We start from the raw sequence: 21,121 nt of genomic DNA, 5'->3' as shown, positions 1-21,121 counted from the left end.
CATAAATTAGGCTGTTAGTTTTCATGTTTGAATTGTTTTACATTGTCATTTCTGGGCCTTTTATAGCTGACTGTGCGGTATGGGCTTTGCTCATTGTTGAAGACCGCACAGTGACCTATAGTTGTTAATTTCTGTGTCATTTGGTCTCTTGTGGAGAGTTGTCTCATTGGCAATCATACCACATCTTCTTTTTTATATTTAAGGTTAAGTTTTGGTGGTCAAGTCCATATCTCAGATACTATAAGCAATAGGTCTAGTATATTCGGTGTATGGAAGGACTGTAAGATGTACATGACCAACTGGCAGGTGTCATCTGACCATGACCTCATTTTCATGGTTCAGTGGTTATAGTTAAGTTTTTGTGTTTTGGTCTGTTTTTCTTATACTGTATGCAATAGGTCTACTATATTTGGTGTATGGAATGATTTTAAGGTGTACATGTCTAGCTGGCAGGTGTCATCTGACCTTGACCTCATTTTAATGGTTCAGTAGTCAAAGTTAATATTTTGAGTTTTGGTCTTTTTTTTCTATTACTAAATGCAATAGGTCAACTATATTTGGTGTATGGAAACATTTTATGATGTACATGTCAGTCTCGCAGGTTTTATTTGACATTTTCACGGTTCATTGCTCAGTGTTAAGGTTTTGTGTTTTGGTCTGTTTTTCTTAATCTATAAGCAATAGGTCAACTATATATGTTGTATGGAAGGATTGTAAGCTGTACATGTCTGCCTGGCATGGTTCATCAGATTTTCACCTCATTTCCATGGTTCATTGGTCAATGTTTAGTTTTCTTGTTTAAGTCTGCTTCTTAGAAACTATAAGCAATAGGTCAACTGTATTTAGTATATTGAATGATTGTAAGGTGTACATGTATTTCTTGTTGGGTTTATATGACCTTGAATTCATTTTCTTGGATCATGTTGAGTTTATGTGATAGTTGTAGTAAAGCTTTATATTTAGGACTATCAACATGATATCAATGATTAGTAAAGAAGGCGCAACATTTCAGCGTGTGCACTCTTGTTTATACATTATACACCACATTTACTGTTTTTACCCTGATTTTATGGATCACTGAACATAGAAATGTCATAATGTGAAATTATAGTACATTCTTAGGTTAAAGTTTTAGGTTAAGGTACCATGAAGTTGAATTTCATAGGCATGTTCATTATGTGGTGAACTTTTAAATTCAGTGCCAAACTAAGATTTTGAGCCTGATTACATGATTGACTAGACATTGACACATGCTAGTGTTTGCCAGGCATGGTGTCCTGTACTAGGAATTTGTCCTGTACTAAGATCTTTAATAGTACTCGCTGAGTATGGAGTTTTTGTGAAAGTTTAATATTAGTGAGATTTTTGCATGACATCCTGTCAACTGCTTGTTGATCATGTTTATACACGTCTTAAAATTAATATCTGACACATTGGTGTTTTGTGAACTTGGAAATAAGTTATTTGATAGAATAATAATGTTTTGAGATTATCAAAATAAAAAATATCCCATTTTTACTATTAATAATTAAGTGTTAACAAAAAGAAGATTTAGGATATATGTATAACCATATATAAAAATGAGACAGCAACCGAACAACACAAAAATAAGAAAAAAAAACAATATAATTTTTTGTATCAATGTTATAATTTCCAATATGTCAAAAGAGTTCAAGGTATTTTCTCATTGAAATAAAACACAAGTGGAACTCTTTCAGAACTTCAGAAGCTTAAAGAAGTGGTGTTTCTATTGTTGGCGTTTTGTATAATATATTGCAAATTCTTGTGAAAAATGGAATGTTATTGTAATTGCCTAAAGTTTTAACATTGATCTATATATATATATATATATATATATATATATATATATATAACTGGGGAAAATACCCAAATGTTATAAAGAAGAATACATAAATTGATTGTTATATAATATTAGAATAGGAAGATGTGGTATATTGCTAATTTGACAACTCTCCATCAGAGACCAAAGGATGTAGGAGGTTAGCAACTGATGACACTGGACAACCTTCAACAATTAGTAAAATCCATACCGCATAGCTATTTTTATTGAAAATCATATGTTATTGCTACATGTATACAAACAATTTTTTATAATGCATAACTTCGAATTTATTGGTTCTTTTTCAGAAGGAATGAAATTCATCACTTAGAATAAAAGGAGAAAACACAGAAACAAGACCAGAATAAATTCAAAGACAAATGTCAGATCAGTTATTATTTTCATCACTCAGTCAATGAATCGAAGTTCTATTAAATATCTAAAGATATTAAAACCACAATAATGACAATGTTCTGTGCTGAATGGCCAAAAAGTGGACTATACATTAAGATCACACAATGCTGGATGATAAGAAACTATTAATTTTTTGGATGGAGGGATATCCTGAAAAAAAATTATATTTATGTAAAAAGCTACTAGTATGTTAAGCCTAATAATAGAGTTTTCATTGATTCCAAATGGGAAAAAATTGTGTTTCAAAAAAGTATTCTAGAATTCATAAATAAACATATATTGATACTTACATTATCTGCTTTGTTGTTTAAAAGTTTAGTTTTGAACAATTATAGAACAATATGATTGCATTAACATTTCCAAGGAAAAAAAGATATTCAACTAAAAAGATTCATCTTAAAACAATTTACTACCAAACAGAATTCATTGTAACATACACGTTACTGTATATTTATAATTTGAATCCCATAGGATTAATTGGATTTTATTTTGTCCCATGGGATATTAAATATCCCATGGGATAATTATAGTCCCATGGGATTTTTTTTGTCCCATGGGACAACAAATATCCCATGGGACTACAATTATCCCATGGGACCCAAAAAAATCCTATGGGATTTAACCAAAATCCCATGGGATAATGGTCAATCCCATGGGATTTGCCTTATCCCATGGGATATTGAAAATCCCATGTTTTTCTAAATCAAATAAAAAAATATATATAATAATGACAGCAGAAAAGCAATGAATTTATTGAATCCCATGTAATTCCGCACATTTTGGTTATATACACGACACTGTAGCTCTAAGGAGAGGCGGCGGCGGATTTGCAAATGAGTGTTTTGCAAATTAAAAGTGTCCAGTGTTTCCTATTCCTCTTACCTGGTAATTGCAATAGCTACTACTACAATCAAAGCGATAACCACAACAACAGAACCTACACTGATGGCAATATACAGTGTTGAATCTTTATCTACAAAACATACTTGAATATTGTACTATTTTTACATTCTTTGTTATTTTTTACAAATCTACATGTTTATCAAATAAATCGCAGATATTGAATTGACCAGTGTCAAGTATGAACTTTGATTAAAACAAAGTATGTAGTGTGTAAAGTGATGACACAAATTCATAAAACACGCAGTTGACATAGTAATTAGAAAAGGAACCGATTTTTGTTATGTTGTGTTAAGTTTACTTTATAGATAACCAAAAGGAGCTTTTAATGGTACCTCGTTTTGGATGCAGTGAAACTTTGCACAGTGTTTGGTGCATTATTGAAATTTAACAGTCAGTTTTAATCACGAATATACAACTTCATCATACTTTATATTAAGCATTGTTTCATAATTAGAAACATATCTCATGCGGTGCTTCAGTTGTCATTCTGAATTACAGAATAAACAAATTGTTATAATATATATAGTACTGGAATACTATATTTGATTTTTTGATTTTTGGTGTTTTAATGCCACTTTTAAGCACCGCTTCTGGGCTATTTCGTGGCGGCCAGTTTTTATTGGTGAACGAAGCCGGAGTGCCCGAAGAAAACCACCGACCTTCGATAGGAAAACTGACAATCCTAGTCAATTAAGATTGGAGTCGAGTGCACCTGTACCAGCGGGGTTCGAACTCACAACCTCAGTGTTCACTGGCTAGTAGTAACTACTTAGACCACTCGGCCACCGGGCCCCCCTGGAATACTATATTTGCCATCATATTAGTTGCAACTATTTCTTTTCACTTTTTTTTTATGATATCCAACTTGTGTCGATTTTCTGAGGTTTATTGCAATATTTTTGTTTAACTAGTAATATCTTCAGTTAATTCTAGATGTACGATTGATGCGATCTCATTCTCTTAAACGTCGTTAATTATTTTAAAATAATTTATTACTTGTGGACCAATCAGTGGTGCACTTACCATACATAAGTAAGATGTTTACACGAGCTAACATGTGAAATCCCATGTCAATTCCAGGGGAATAATAAACACACTCATAAATCCTCATAAACAGCTTTTATTTAAACATGGGATAAATATTTATGAGATGAGAGCCAAGCTAGTTCAAACTGTATAACAAACGTTGACTGGTCCAAAACAAAAAAAAGAAAACCAAGCAACAAATTATACTGAAAAAACCTGGAAAACTTAGTTGTCACAAAAGTTTACATAAACTCATCATATATAGATACCAGGATTAAATTTTGTATTTACGCCAGACGCGCGTTTCGTCTACAAAAGACTCATCAAACGTCTCTGTCTCTGGTAAAGTTGTGCATAGAATAGACCAAGGCTAGGAATATGTCTGCCGAGGAGACACATTATTGTACAATATTTATAATGGAAAAGCTCCTAGTTATTTACATACACTAATATCATCTCCAGTATCAACTATTTCTGGATATGATTTTCGAAGCAACACTGGCCTCATAGTACCATTTTGTAGATTAGAACTTACAAAAAATCATATTTTACCAATACTATAAGGCAATGGAATGAAATCGATAGCGTAATTAGAAATGTAGATTCCATCTCCAAATTTAAGTATAATTCCCTACGAAGGAAATCACATCAACCCCAAGCCTCAAAACACAATTATGTTGGAGAATGTAAGGCAAACATTATATTTACAAGACTTAGACATTCATGTTCAACTCTAAATTATGACCTTTTTAGATTCAGTTTAATAAATTACCAAAGCTGTTGGTGCGGCAGTCTGACTGAAGACAGATTTCATTTTTTCTTTGAATGTCCGCTTTATGCACAAATCAGAATTCACCTTTAAGACAAAATACTCATGTCCCGTCTGTAGATCTTGGTACTTTACTAAATAGAAACGAGTGGGGACAATAATCCCCTTATTGGGCCCAAATATTAGTGCAAATTAAAAAGTTATCATAACTAGACTGAGGTTTAAGGTAATCAGAAAAAATAAAAATAAATTTCACATTTAGTGAGTTACATAGGCAAAAAACCATAACGGAATTTAGTATATTCTTTAGCATTTCGTAATTTTCCTTGTTTTTCATAAAATGTTAAGTATACTTTAGATTGGCAAAGTATGTGCGCACCCAAGAAACAACTTTATATTTGGTGAAATTATGTCAATAGTTATTATAGTGCTTCACTTAAATTATTTTGTTGTTTCTATGCTGCGCACCATATTCCACAATGGAAATAACAATGGAAAACTGCATAAATTCTGTATTTTTCTTCATTTTCATGAAAACGGTACATATTATTACGTGAAAATTGTGACGTCATCAGATGAAAAATCTTATGTTTTTCATTTATATTGCTTGATTTTATGCATTTCCAAATATAATGTGCAAATTTGAAATAGTTGTCTTACATTTAATTTTCTTGGACCAAAACCGGGCCTTTACTCCTTTAACTCTTAGTCAAAATACATCCTTAATATTAAAGAAGTCTTGTTTCTCGTTTCTCGTTTTTTATATGGATTAGACCGTTGGTTTTCCTTTTTGAATTGTTTTACACTAGTCATTTTGGGGCCCTATATAGCTTGCTGTTCGGTGTGAGCCAAGGCTCCGTGTTGAAGGCCGTACTTTGACCTATAATTGTTTACTTTTTACACATTGTGAATTGGATGGAGAGTTGTCTCATTGGCACTCATACCGCATCTTCTTATTTCTATTGAATTGTATTCGGAAAAGTGAACGTTTTGACCTTTAGAAAGATATTTTTCTTTCTTTTTTTGAACTGATATAGTTTAGTATGTCGATGAATAAGCTTTTTGACGTAGGACTGTTGTTTATCTATTTGGAAAATTGTGAACTTTCTTTGTTCTATAACTATTGTACATATCTATTATAATTAACTGATGTTGTTGTTGCATGTTTTTATATCCATACATTATAACTTATTATATTTAGGAGAGGACTATCTAAGTTGTGATAACTTGTGTCTGATCCTTTTTGTTATGTGTCATAACAAATAAAATATGTGTAAACGAGCCCCGTAATATATTTTGTCTGTCATTTATTTTCAATTTTACTATTTTTGGGTGTTTCAAGATTTGTAATTTAGGAACTATTTTATTTTATTTTTTTTTGTCGGGGAAAGGCGGAAGGAGCAAAATATTTGTATTGATTTCTTAGATTAGTTAATGAAAAGAAGAATTTTTTTATTCATTTAATTTTTTTCGGGGGAGGGGGGGGGGGGGGGGGTGTTCGTAGTTGAGCACAATTTTTCTTCTTATGACGAGTCTGTGTTTGGCAAATTTTGTTGAGTTATCTCCTTCACCCTGTTTTTTTTTTATATATTGTTACATCGTACGTCACGTAATTCCTATTTTTAATGAATATCAAGTTTGACAAATGTCTTTGCATGCAGTGTTTTGGTCCTTGATTGGCAAACATTGAGGCGAAGCGCATCTTAGTCCCATGACAGCCTTGATTAAGTTTACATAATTGTGTCGAATTTTAAGAATAATTCAAAATAAAGGATCCCTCAAACGGGTCTTACGTATGATTCGTCAAGTGTATGTACCTTTCGTCAACTTGTAAGAAAGCTCTAATAGTAATATTGGTGTAAACTAACTACACACGTTTATGACGAAAATTAATTGTTATAGTCTTAGGATGTTAGACATTTCAAATGTCTAAAAAGATTTTAAAAAGAAAACATTTTCCGGGACATATGAGGGCAAACTATTGCCCTTTTCAATTGATAGGGAGGACAGAATTCATAAACGCAACCATTTACCTTGGTAATATTCCATATCTAGTTATTTACATGTATCTATGTGAACACGTTAAGCCTTCCTTACCTGATGCCGTCGTGTCTTGAATGGAAGCATTGGTCGTTTGTTGAGTTGTTTGTGTTGTACTATGTTCTAAAAATTAGTTTCTAGATTCATTTGGTTTTGAAGTAGGCATACAGATTTTTTTACATATAATTTTTTCTATTGGATTCTGAACGACAATTTTAAACACATACAATCAAATACGAATTACTGCCCATTTAAATAAATTTTATGATGATATTTCATGAAACATGTAATGAGTGTTTATTATTTTTGTTTCTTGAGATAAAATACAACCAACAGCGGTGGCTAGCTGAAGCAAGATTCCTGTAGTAGAGTCATATTTCCGTGTTCCAGTTAGTGGGTATAGTTTTGGAAGATGGACTGTCGATTCTACGAGGTTTATTCGCAACATTTTTTTTAAAGTTAGGAAATTGCCTCGACATGCATTTACGCATTACATATTTTCATTAAAAAAAAGTAAGCTACCTCAAAAAAATAACAGCGGCTGATATCAAGCCCAAAGTGCTACAACTGCTCCCAAATTGACGTTTGAAACTGATGCTATAGTTATATTGGTGTCAACTTACTACACACGTTGATTACAAAAATTAATTGTTTTAGTCTTAGGATAATTAATAAATCAAATTTCATAATAGATTAAAAAAAACCAACATTTTCCGGTCACATAAGGGCAAAAATGCTCCCTTTTCATTTGATAGAGAGGAAAGGGATTCATAAATGCAACCATTAACCATGATAATATTCTACATCTAGTTATTCATATATTTCTATATGAACACTTTAATCCTTCCTTACCTGATGCAGTCGTGTATTGAGTGGCAAGATTGGTCGTTTGTTGTGTTGCTTGCAAATTAGGATTACTGCAATTCATTTGTATACTTAGGTTATCGCCATTGTTGTGTTCTAAAAACAAGTTTCTATGTTAATTTGGTTTTGAAGTAGACATACGGATTTTTAACATATAACGTTTATATTGGATTCTGAACAAAAGTTTTTAACACATACAATCTACTACGATACACTCGTGGAGAAACCTCAACCAGCAGTGACATCGACCCAGTGGTTGTAAATAAACTCATCATAATTACCAGAATTAAAATTTTGTATGTCAGAAGCGCGTTTTGTCTACAAAAGACTCATCATTGACGCTCGAATCAAAAAGTTGAAAAAGTCAAATAAAGTACGAAGTTGAAGAGCATTAAGCAGCCAAAATTCCGAAAGGTTACGTCAAGTACAGTTTAGGCAATCTATTCCTGAGTTAAAAAATCCTTAGCATTTCAAAAAATTCAAAGTTTTATAAACAGTTTATTTATAATAATGACCATATCAATGATAATGCATGTCAACACAGAAGTGCGGACTACTGGGCTGGTGATACCCTTGAGGAGAAACCTCGACCAGCAGTGACATCGACCCAGTGGTTGTAAATAAACTCCTCATAGATACCTGAATTAAAATTTTGTAAGCCAGACGCGCGTTTCGTCTACAAAAGACTTATCAGTGACGCTCGAAGAGACGGTTTGTTTGCAGGTAAAACTACATTAATCTGACTTTATACTTTTGATTGTACCGCGTCAGTCTATCTGGATCATGTGTTGTCTAAATTTATATTTTTATTCAGAGGAATCTGTTGTAGCTCGTTGGTGTGGTCTGTTGTACAGTCCTATATTTTGGAAATTCCAGCTATACTTTTTTATTCATAAAATTACACTTAGTTTTGTTTTTAAGTCTTTTTCAGTATTTGTTGATTATCATTAATATTTCAACAGCATCCGTGTAGTTTTTAATTTAAAATTACAAAAAATCCATCTTATCGAATGATCGAAAGCGTCTTATCTTAATATTTGTACTTGTCACTTGCCATGAGTCCTATATTGTGATTTTTGTGACTGTTTTTCTCGTCGTTATTTTTATCTGTTTTTGGTTAACCCTATGGTATCTTCTTAGATTTTGACATAAGTTATGTTTCCAAAATAAATATTATACCAATATGTACATTTTTCAATTAAAGTCTTTGTGTCCTTTAATGGTAGCAGTTACTTCAGATTTTCTTATTAATCTCATTTACCATTAAAAAAAAATGTACCAATACCTACGTCGATATATTTGCATGCAATATCCTCTTTTGAAAATACCGCCAATAATTTTAGATCGGAGAAATAGAACTCCATTTTTTGAAAGTGAAATAGAGCGAGCGTCTGTTCCTTTTGTACATTCAACTGGATCCTTTGTCTCTGGAAAATTATTTGGTATGTTGTAGTCTATTTCAATGGCAAGTCCACATTCCTGATTTTCAGGAGCTGCATTTGTCTTCATATCATACTTCCTCATAAATAAAGTATATATACTAGTCTGATTCTGTAATGTAACTTCACATGTACATCCATCTTGTTGTGTCATAACCCGTAATGCTACACTGTCTATTGTTGTTCCTCCATTAATTTTTTCTTCTTTTGCATACTGTGTGGTACACATGTTAGCTTGGAATGTTGATGGAATGTAAAATAAAACAAAACATATACAGGTAAGGGAAAGTTGTGCTTTTTATTTAATTGTCTTGATGCACTTACTTGTACTTCTATTTTTTACCAAGTTACAAAATCTTATCACTTATATTTTCATTCTGGTCAACATTTCAGAAACGTTACAACTTTTTAAGAAAAAAGCCAAGTTTTTTTGAAATTGAAATGAATGTTATTATTATCCATTCAGTTTTCACAAATTTAAGTCGAGATAAAGAAAACATTTCAAATGTGAATCTATACAAATTTAGAAAAAAAAACTTCAATTAGACAATCACTTACCGATTGTTGATTTAGCGCTAATATCTAGACATGGATTTGGTACTGTTTGTAGCTGAGCATTTTGCATATCTAAAATTGATAGGATATTGCATGTGCTTTTAAACTAGTTCAACATTATTAAAGGGTTACTGCAATGACATTATGATAATTAATGTTCCGAGCAGTATATCATATTTCACGAGCTTGTGAGTGCTATAATATATACAGCGAGGGACAAGTTTCCTCAATACCAGTGTAATTACCCTTTTATAATGTAGTACCAAATATGTCTGCAGCATTGCTGATACATCGTCTAATTCCTGCAGCTCTGATAACTGCAGTAAGGACGCAATATACGTTTCCATCGCCTTGTCAATTTCTTTTCTGCTTGCATGCAAATATCGGTTTACTCAAACTAATGTATAGTTCAGCTAAAATTATGAATGATCTACGTTTTAGGTATTATTTATGAAGGAAGAAAAGTAAAAATATTGGCAAATAGTTCATTTTATATTACAAAATCTACATGAAATATTTAATATACTAATATACTTGTTCATCAGTGCTTGCCTACATTTGAAATCAAATCTATGTGATCTAGGTTATTTAGGTTTGACCTTTTTCCGTCGGCTACTGCTGTTACGTTGAACATCCCAAATGTTTATGGCACAAATTTTTGACACGACCTTCGTTTTAATTGTAATGATCAAATGAATGCATTTATTTGTATATCTATCCATGAGAAAAATTGACATGAATAATTGTACAAAATATAATAAATGCAGACCATGTTTTCCACCTCAAAAGTGTTACTTGCGTCAGCTTTCATATACTAACCGTGCGAGACCATTATAGATTGTTAAGGTCTTTAACAACCCCGTAGTAGTTTGCATACTTAAAATTATAGCTCATTGTCAAAATAAGCATCATAGATTAAAATTCCATTTTATGTATTAAACAGTTGTGTCTGTATTCTGTGTCGAAATCGACACAATAAACAGAAAAACGAGTAGTGTGTTGGACTTGGTTCTTTGTGCGTTTTAAGTCTACATAGCGGAACTATATAGAATTTCGCGGTGCAATGTTTTAGATTCATGATCTATACAAGATACATACAAACTAATCGATATACGAAAACGCATATCTGGATATCTACTTAAATTCATATCTCTAATAATTTCTTTTACCTGTTATTGACAGAAATACACATATCCCTGAATAAAGCATTGAAAGATTTTCCACCATTTTGTTAAGCATGTCACTTATAACTTATTTATGTTTGTTTTTAAATCTTACGGAAGTGTCATTGTATTGTAAACAAATGAAATAGTTATGTAAAGGTTTTAACAGATCAATGATTTTGATTGTCGTCTATTTTAATATAACGCATACCAGGAACTGTGCAGGTTTAGATAAAGTTTAATACATTTTAAACACCTATCACATTTAATCGATTTTAACATGCAAGGATTTCCCATCAAACCTTTTAAGTCAAAGTTTACATGTACATGTACATTACTAGGAAGTATTTCGGATGTTTCTGAAATTTTGTAGGATTTCATTCAATATAAAAAATACATAGAGCCCATGATTTACTAAGAGAGTGTGATATTAAGATTTGAATGAATAGTATACACATACAAAAGACCATTATCACATCCTAAATATTACGGTGATGTTGTAAACTGACCCCGGAAATTTAAATACGATCCGGATAAACTTATCAATCCTTTAAATAAACTTATTCTAATCTTGTAATTAAATCTTTGAATATTATTTTATTGGTATAAATATTGATTTTGTTATCAGTAAATTAAAACCATACTAAATATTATACATATGTACTTTCACGGTAATATAATCTGTCGATACCTATAGTTTGGCATTGCACAAGGTCATGTTTTTCTCTGACTGGTAATGACGTCTTTACACTAAATCCATTGGATGTTGGATATGTACCTCTGATATTTTAGTCTTAGATTCATTAGTTGTTAATGGCTTTGAACTAGCTGTCAGTAACTGAGGGTACTCTCAGATCTGCATTTAGTGTCTTAGTGTTTTTGGGATGTATAAGTACCCGTCCACGTCCACTCTGTGTTTTTGTTAGATGTATTTCTATTTGTATCCATCTGTGTTTTTGTTAGATGTAATTCTATTTGTATCCATCTGTTGAGTTAAGCCTTTCTCAACTGATTTTTATAGTTTGTTCTTATGTTGTACTGTTACACCACTGTCCCAGGTTAGGGGAGGGTTGAGCGCTCACTAACATGTTTGAATTGTTTTACACTAGTCATTTTGGGGCCCTTTGTAGGTTGCTGTTCGGTGTGTGCCAATGCTCCGTGTTGAAGGCCGTACTTTGACCTATAATTGTTTACTTTTTACACATTGTGACTTGGAAAAAGAGTTGTCTCATTAGCACTCATACCACATTTTCTTATTTCTATCAACACCGCCACATTCTGTATGTGCCTGTTCCAAGTCAGGAGCCTGTAGTTCAGTGGTTGTCGTTGGTTCATGTCTGTCATATTTGTTTTTCGTAAATTGTTTTTATAAATTAGGCCGTTAGTTTTCTCAATTGAATTGTTTCATATTTTTCATGTCGGGGCCTTTTATAGCAGACCATACGGTATGGATTTCTCTCATTGTTGAAGGCCGTACGGTGGCCTATAATTGATTACATCCACTTCATTTGAACTTTGGTGGATAGTTGTCTCGTTGGCAATCATACCACATCTCCTTAATTTTATATAACAAGAAACTAACTGTAAGTTGTGTATGCTTCCTCTTACATACAATTTCGTGTTCACCTTATAGATATCATTTTTCTATATTAAGTTCAATTTTGATATTTTGTTAAAAAAAAACAAAAAAAAAACACATATAAACGCGGTGAACTGAAAAAAAACCGACGTGTGATTGGTAAGATTAATTATAGACAAGACAAGACAAAGACAAAATATTTCATTAAAGTCTCACCACTTGTTACATATAAGATATACAGCATTGTAAAACACAAGTTAATATCAAAAGCCACTCTATAAAGAATTATGAAAATCTATAAACAACAAAATATAATAGAATTTAATTAAATGAAAATCAAATTCGTTTATTGAATTAACATATACGTGTACTGAGACTCGACAAATCGAGTCGTCCTTTACTCTTATTGTTATGCTAATTTGAGCATGTGAGAGTTGAGCCGTAAAAGTCCGTGCAATTTAACAGTCACTTTTACCTTGAAAACCAAACGGAGAGGACGTTAAAACAATTTAGAGAAATATTACATCAAGATCAGTATAGATTGCATTAGTTTATTTAGCAAGTCATATTTTAAATTTAATTCGAATTTAAAGATTTCATTTGTGTTTTTTGAAATAGTTTAATTAATTTCTTACTTCGTCGAATTATATATGCGGCCACGTGGTATTGAAAACATTTTTAAATGAATAATCTTTACATTTTTATACATGAATTGCCTAAATATGTTTAATTACACATTTTATTTTATCGTTGATTCAGAACGTTAAAGTACACCTGCTATAATGCGTAAAGACAGGTAGGTGTGTGCTTACAGGTTAAAATATTGATAAATAATTTATATATTTTACATGTCACAATTCTGATATACCGGTGATAAATTCATTTAGATAAGAGACAATTTAAGGAATTATTGATTTAATTTCAAATAATTCAATAATTTTAATTGATAGATAGGAATAAAAACGAATACTGAAATAATTGCATTGAAACTGTTTTTTAAATTAAATTAAGTGACAGAATAATGATCGCGTGATGTTAGTAAGTACTAAATTTTTAACCTATTTTGTTTATACAAATGCCTAGAATTGGTCGACGAAGAAATGGAAATGGGCGCGCACGAGTGCCTGTTGTTGAAGCGCAACCCCCAGAGAGACGTCGCGGAAGGAGAAATCGTGGTGTTGCTGCACCGGGAGTTCAAGAATTTGGGGCAGTTGTGGGTGAGGTACAAGAACCTGTTCCTCTACAAATCCAGTCTCCTATGCCAATTGAAGGACAACCTGCCATGCAAGGTCCCGTTACACCAGCACTCAACGTACAAGCGCCATTTGCGCAAGTTGAGATACCAGCTCCTGTGCCAATGCCTAATCAAAATGGTGAGATAAATAATGATCCTATGCTTATACCTAATCAGTCAGAATGTGATGTTTACGTATCTCAAAATTTAAAAGAAAAAATATGGAATAGAGAATTTATAGATTTGTCATTACTTCTTTATCAAAATCGTATCAGTCAAATTGACAAACCTCAAAATGTGATAATTTATGATAACGCAGCCGGTTCACTTGTAATCACATCAAACAAAAACAGCAAAGTTAAATCTATTCAAAATATTGAGTCATGGACTGATGCCCTTAGTTTTCTCAATTGAATTGTTTCATATTTTTCATGTCGGGGCCTTTTATAGCAGACCATACGGTATGGATTTTTCTCATTGTTGAAGGCCGTACGGTGGCCTATAATTGCTTACATCCACTTCATTTGAACTTTGGTGGATAGTTGTCTCGTTGGCAATCATACCACATCTCCTTAATTTTATATAACTAGAAACTAACTGTAAGTTGTGTATGCTTCCTCTTACATACCATTTTCTTGTTCACCTTATAGATATCATTTTTCTATATTAAGTTCAATTTTGATATTTAAAAAAAAAAAAAAAAAAAAAAACCACATATAAACGCGGTGAACTGAAAAAAAACCGACGTGTGATTGGTAAGATTAATTATAGACAAGACAAGACAAAGACAAAATATTTCATTAAAGTCTCACCACTTGTTACATATAAGATATACAGCATTGTAAAACACAAGTTAATATCAAAAGCCACTCTATAAAAAATTATGAAAATCTATAAACAACAAAATATAATAGAATTTAATTAAATGAAAATTAAATTCGTTTATTGAATTAACATATACGTGTACTGAGACTCGACAAATCGAGTCGTCCTTTACTCTTATTGTTATGCTAATTTGAGCATGTGAGAGTTGAGCCGTAAAAGTCCGTGCAATTTAACGGTCACTTTTACCTTGAAAACCAAACGGAGAGGACGTTAAAAAAAATTAGAGAAATATTACATCAAGATCAGTATAGATTGCATTAGTTTATTTAGCAAGTCATATTTTAAATTTAATTCGAATTTAAAGATTTCATTTGTGTTTTTTGAAATAGTTTAATTAATTTCTTACTTCGTCGAATTATATATGCGGCCACGTGGTATTGAAAACATTTTTAAATGAATAATCTTTACATTTTTATACATGAATTGCCTAAATATGTTTAATTACACATTTTATTTTATCGTTGATTCAGAACGTTAAAGTACACCTGCTATAATGCGTAAAGACAGGTAGGTGTGTGCTTACAGGTTAAAATATTGATAAATAATTTATATATTTTACATGTCACAATTCTGATATACCGGTGATAAATTCATTTAGATAAGAGACAATTTAAGGAATTATTGATTTAATTTCAAATAATTCAATAATTTTAATTGATAGATAGGAATAAAAACGAATACTGAAATAATTGCATTGAAACTGTTTTTTAAATTAAATTAAGTGACAGAATAATGATCGCGTGATGTTAGTAAGTACTAAATTTTTAACCTATTTTGTTTATACAAATGCCTAGAATTGGTCGACGAAGAAATGGAAATGGGCGCGCACGAGTGCCTGTTGTTGAAGCGCAACCCCCAGAGAGACGTCGCGGAAGGAGAAATCGTGGTGTTGCTGCACCGGGAGTTCAAGAATTTGGGGCAGTTGTGGGTGAGGTACAAGAACCTGTTCCTCTACAAATCCAGTCTCCTATGCCAATTGAAGGACAACCTGCCATGCAAGGTCCCGTTACACCAGCACTCAACGTACAAGCGCCATTTGCGCAAGTTGAGATACCAGCTCCTGTGCCAATGCCTAATCAAAATGGTGAGATAAATAATGAGCCTATGCTTATACCTAATCAGTCAGAATGTGATGTTTACGTATCTCAAAATTTAAAAGAAAAAATATGGAATAGAGAATTTATAGATTTGTCATTACTTCTTTATCAAAATTGTATCAGTCAAATTGACAAACCTCAAAATGTTATAATTTATGATAACGCAGCCGGTTCACTTGTAATCACATCAAACAAAAACAGCAAAGTTAAATCTATTCAAAATATTGAGTCATGGACTGATGCATTTATAAATTATATGAAGATATTTATTCAACGTTTTCCAAAGTTAGCTAGTGAATTGACCACTTATATGTCAATCATTAGAGGTACACAAGTTTGTTTTGAGAAGATTTATCGTTACGACCAGCAATTTAGATTAAGAATGGCAAACAGTCCTACTAGATCTTGGTCTTCCATTGATGGCATTTTATGGTACACTGTCATAGCTAATGGGGAACCGGAATGTAATACAATTCAACAGACAAGTCTAGGTAATCGACCATGCTATGATTATAATTTAAAGGGAGCTTGTTATCGACAGAATTGTTTTTACACCAATTCATGTTTGAAATGCGAAATGGCCCACCCTTTTGCTGGCTGTCCACAACAAGTAAATAGCAACCAGACATATGCTCGTGTTCAAAATGCAGCCCGAGGCACATATCAAAATACTAGTACACTAAGAGTTGCTAGAAATTTTGCACCTAGGACCCAAACACATTTTCAAAGAGCAGCGAATTCGAATCAAGGATTTAGACCTCGAGGAAGCAGATTCCCTGCCCTAAGAATGGCTGCACCACATACATTTAACAATTAAATTTTATGTTTTTCAGAATCTTTAATTAATCCGTTGGACGTATGGTGTCTTGGCTTTACTCCGATCAATGTCACAGAATTAAATAAACTCCTCTTCAATTATCCAAATGAACACGATGCAATGATATTATATAAGGGATTTTCTGAAGGTTTTCGGTTAAATTATTTTGGACCACGATGTAGGATTGAATAAAAAAAATTACGATCGGTCATCCAAAATCCTGGGGTCGCATGGGAAAAAGTCATGAGTGAAGTAAAAAATGGTCGCATAGCTGGTCCGTTTTTTACCAGACCTATATCTAATCTAAGGTGTTCGCCTATAGGTGTAATTCCTAAGAAAACTGGTGGATTTAGATTGATTACGCACTTATCTTTTCCGCCAAATTTTAGTGTAAACGACTTTATTGGTTCACTACAGTAAAATAATCGTCTTTTGACAATGCTATTGATATGATTAAAAGATTGGGTTCAAATGTTGAAATTGGAAAAAAGTACATTAAATCCGCCTTCAGATTATTAAAAATCTATCCAGGGGATTTTGATCTATTAGGGTTTAAACTTAATCAATATTATTTCATAGATAAATTATTGCCTATGGGATACTCAGAATCAAATTTTATTCAATGGGCTGTCATTAATGAGTCCAATTCAGATAATCTTGATCATTATTTGGATGATTTTTTGTTTGCCGGTAAAAGCAATACCCAGGATTGTAAAAATCTGATGAATAGTTTTGATACAGTGTGTTGTCGTCTTGGAGTCCCAATTGCTCTTGAAAAAACAGAAGGCCCAACAACAAAACTTAGTTATTTAGGCTTGCTTATAGATACAGAAAAAATGTTAATACAAATTCTGGACGACAGAGTATTGGAGTTGAAGTCGAGAATTAAATGGGTATTGGGTAGGAAAAAGATAACTTTAAGGGACCTGCAATCTCTGTGTGGGTCATTAGCTTTTTGTGCAAAAGCTCTACCTGCAGGCAGAGCATTTAGCAGACGAATTTATTTGGCAAGTAGTCACGCAAAGAAACCACATCATTATGTCAGAATCACAGAAGGCATGTATCAAGACTTATTGGTATGGGAATTGTTTTTAGACAAATTTAACGACATAAGTTACATGCTCGACATTGATTGGACTTCAAATTCAGTTTTACAACTATTTACTGACAGCGCTGGTGGTTCAACACAAGGGTGTGGCTGCTATTTCAAAGGTAAATGGGCTTTTCTTCAATGGCGTGTTGAATGGTCTGGTACTGAAGTTCTCAGGGATATATCATATTTAGAAATGATACCTATTGCACTATCTGTTTACTTATGGGGTAATTTATTTCAAAAAAGGAAAATTTTTATTTAATTCGGATAATAATGCCGTGTTGAAATTTTAAATTAAAAGACATCAAAATCTTTGCGAATAATGAACCTTGTTAGACAAATAGTATATTGGTCGTTATTAGGCAATTTTCACATATAAGCACATGTACAGTTCATTCCTGGTTACACAAATATAATTGCAGATTGTATTTCTCGTAAAAAATTTCAGAGATTCAAAAGTCTGGGTCTAACAGCAGATACTCCTCCAGCTACCATTCCGGAGGAATTTTGGAACATTTTAGACCAGAAGTAGCAAAATTATTGGACGCATCGAATTCTCAGATACATGGAAAACTTATAACAATGGAGTGGCCTCATTTATTGCGTTGTCAGTTTGTTTTCGATCTATGAGTTTGACTGTCCCTCTGGTATCTTTCGTCCCTCTTTTGTTTCATTTAGATTAACAGAAGGTTTAGGAAATACATGGCCGCCCAGTATTTCGCATTTAGTAAATTATGTTGCTTATTTATCAAAATTAGGATATGCCCCTGCAACGGTTAAGGTATACTTATCAGGTTTAAGTTATTATTTACGAATAAACGAGCTCACAGATTCGACTTCATCGTTTATTATACAAAAGATGTTGAAAGGAATGGACAAATTATACGGTGTAGTAGATAGTCGAGAACCTATGACTTTAGAAATATTAATGCGATTAATACATTCTTTGCAATTTATATGTTTTTCAGTATATGAATGTACGTTATTTAGATCCATGTTTTTATTAGCATTTTTTGGCTTTTTTGAGAATCGGTGAAATTACAATTAAACGAAATACGCAACATGTCATTAACAATGATGATGTCAATGTTTCACATCAGTCACAATCTGCATATATCACAATCCCCTTTTCAAAAACGGATCAAAAAAGATTATCTACAACACTAACAGTTGAAAGTTTTAATCAAGCAGATATTTGCACAGTGAGATTGTTATTAAACTTTATTTCAATCAGAAACAAAATCAATGGACCATTTTTTTTGTCATTTCAATTTAACCGGTGTAACACGTTATCAATTTTCTAGTGTACTATGCAAGACCATGAAATTTATTGATTGTAATCCAAATGAGTACAACACACATTCATTTCGAATAGGTGCAGCTACACATTTTGCTATGAACGGTCAAACTGATGAAGAAATTATGACTTTAGGTCGTTGGAAATCTGCATCCTTTAAACGTTATATAAGAATTGAGCTAACAAAATAATTTATATTTTCATCTTGTCTTAGTAATGAAATATGGATAATTGGTTCTTCAATAATATGCAGTGCTCGTGATTACTCGGAGAACAGACCTTCAGGTAGTAATTTAGGTCTCTTAAAAAAGTAATAATTGTTTTTTGCAGGCTGGGCAGGCAAATCTGGTATGAAATGGGACGATGTTGTTGTTACCGTTCACAGCATAATTAATTTATGCAACAAAATTCCAAATGCGTTAATATTGCATTGTGCTGGGAATGACATAGGAAATGTACCATGTGGTGCTCTGCTTTACCACATAAAATTCACAATAGCAATTTTGTCTCGTATGCTCCCAAAATGCTCACTTATATGGTCAAGCATTCTTCCCAGACGTTCATGGCGTTACTCAAGTGATGACCATGCCATGGAAGTTACAAGAAGAAGAATAAACAAGGGAGTGAGATCTTGTATACTCAAACATGGAGGATACGTTATTAAGTATCCCGATTTTGACGACCGTCATCCTGCGCTATTTTCCGATGACGGAGTACATCTATCATTTATTGGAAATGATATTTTCTTGAATCAAATTCAATCAGCACTAGAAACATTCATAAAGCATCCACATTGTGTTGTATTTCCTCACGATCACCTGTAATCTAACATAAACATAGTTCATGTTGACAATGGATGAAAATACATGATATTTTTGTGAAATTTGGTTGCTATATAAATGTTAAATACGCAATATCTTTTATTATTTTGATTGTTCAAATGTTGTTAAAAATTGCTCATAGAATTGGATATAACTGAATTGTCATGGGTAAATTTTGTGGCTGATTATCATTCTGTACTTATAGTCCGAATGATAATTTTGGCGAAATTTACTTCATTTTATGCAGACTATGGATAGCCCAGCTGCTAATTCTGAAATATTGCTGAATGGACCACCCTTCATTACACCAGCTTTGGATCGCCCAGCTGTGATACAGTGATAGTTCAATCGTCATCAAGATTTTATTGATTGACAAATATTTTGGTTGTGTACTGTTGTTGTAACAGTTGTTGTTGTTTGAATGAATTTTGATTAAATGTTGCCATGACAATTCAATATCCAAACAAAATCAGTGTTTGTTATTTGTTGTAGTTAAATACAAATCAAATCATCAATGGTGTCTGTTCGTCAATTCTGATATTTGGTAATTTACATCAAGTGATTAATTTGATCAAATGATATATTCAATAATACAAATATAAGTCAACTATGAGTATAAAATACCTCGCTGTAAATGAGTAAAATTTCTTTGCAGATTTTAACAGTATAAAATACCATATTAAAAAAGAAATATCAATTTATCAGACATTTATGAAATATTCTCATCAACAAAATATGTTTTGCACCTTCAATGTCATCAGTGCAATTAAAACATACTTTATTTTCTATATATGTTCTGATGGGCGCAACACCACATCTAAAGTTTGCTAACGCACTCCTGTATCTACAAGGTATATCAAAAATCAGATAATTTTCTACACCATATACATTTTTTACAGTATACGTACGTAATTTATCTTATTTTTTTTTCAAAAAGATACATTGTCAACATACAGATCCATATTAGATGTGTATTTTTTCACACCCATGAAAAAGCGCATGGCTCTATTTTTTTTTTACATTATTTAAATATGCAAATTCACGTGTTCCCCATAAAGAGGCACCATAATCTATTACAGATTATACAAGAGTATCAAACAATTTTGTTTATATTAAATATGTAAAACCCCCGTTACCTTTACATTAAGAAATCAACATTTACAAATTCATCATATATATTGATAACATTGTTTTGCATAACATTTAAAATCTCCTAATGCTGAATTATACTATCATTTTCACTTACAGCGAGTTCCAAGGTGAGTCAGTCTTCAAGTAAATTCCT

General features: G+C 32.3%; 1 protein-coding gene and 1 long non-coding RNA gene across 5 annotated transcripts in view; one reads left to right on the top strand and one right to left on the bottom strand.

The window, feature by feature from the left end:
* The window catches only part of LOC127725216 (uncharacterized), a 153,933-nt gene that overhangs the window by 17,892 nt on the left and 114,920 nt on the right, over nt 1-21,121 (bottom strand). For 2 of the 4 annotated variants that reach the window (XM_052232072.1, XM_052232070.1), the window contains exons 2-6: nt 9,854-9,922; nt 9,146-9,529; nt 7,845-7,952; nt 7,050-7,115; nt 3,137-3,227 (exon numbers count right to left, since the gene is read on the bottom strand). The exons of 1 other annotated variant lie outside the window; for it this stretch is intronic. In XM_052232072.1, coding sequence (XP_052088032.1) covers nt 3,137-3,227; nt 7,050-7,115; nt 7,845-7,952; nt 9,146-9,529; nt 9,854-9,922 — 718 coding nt within the window. Of the gene's footprint in view, nt 1-3,136; nt 3,228-7,049; nt 7,116-7,844; nt 7,953-9,145; nt 9,530-9,853; nt 9,923-11,019; nt 11,150-21,121 lie in introns of those variants that run through there. One more of the 4 variants, XM_052232071.1, reaches the window with a different exon arrangement.
* LOC127725220 (uncharacterized) lies at nt 12,957-16,314 on the top strand. Its single transcript, XR_007992871.1, has 3 exons — nt 12,957-13,388; nt 13,676-13,965; nt 16,099-16,314. It is a non-coding gene; the product is annotated as an uncharacterized LOC127725220 (long non-coding RNA).

The sequence above is a fragment of the Mytilus californianus genome, unplaced genomic scaffold (assembly GCF_021869535.1).
Source record: "Mytilus californianus isolate M0D057914Y unplaced genomic scaffold, xbMytCali1.0.p SCAF_15, whole genome shotgun sequence".
In the NCBI taxonomy this organism is placed as follows: domain Eukaryota; kingdom Metazoa; phylum Mollusca; class Bivalvia; order Mytilida; family Mytilidae; genus Mytilus; species Mytilus californianus.
The sequence above is the reverse complement of the archived record's forward strand: the minus strand, read 5'-3'. Positions and strand labels throughout refer to the sequence as shown.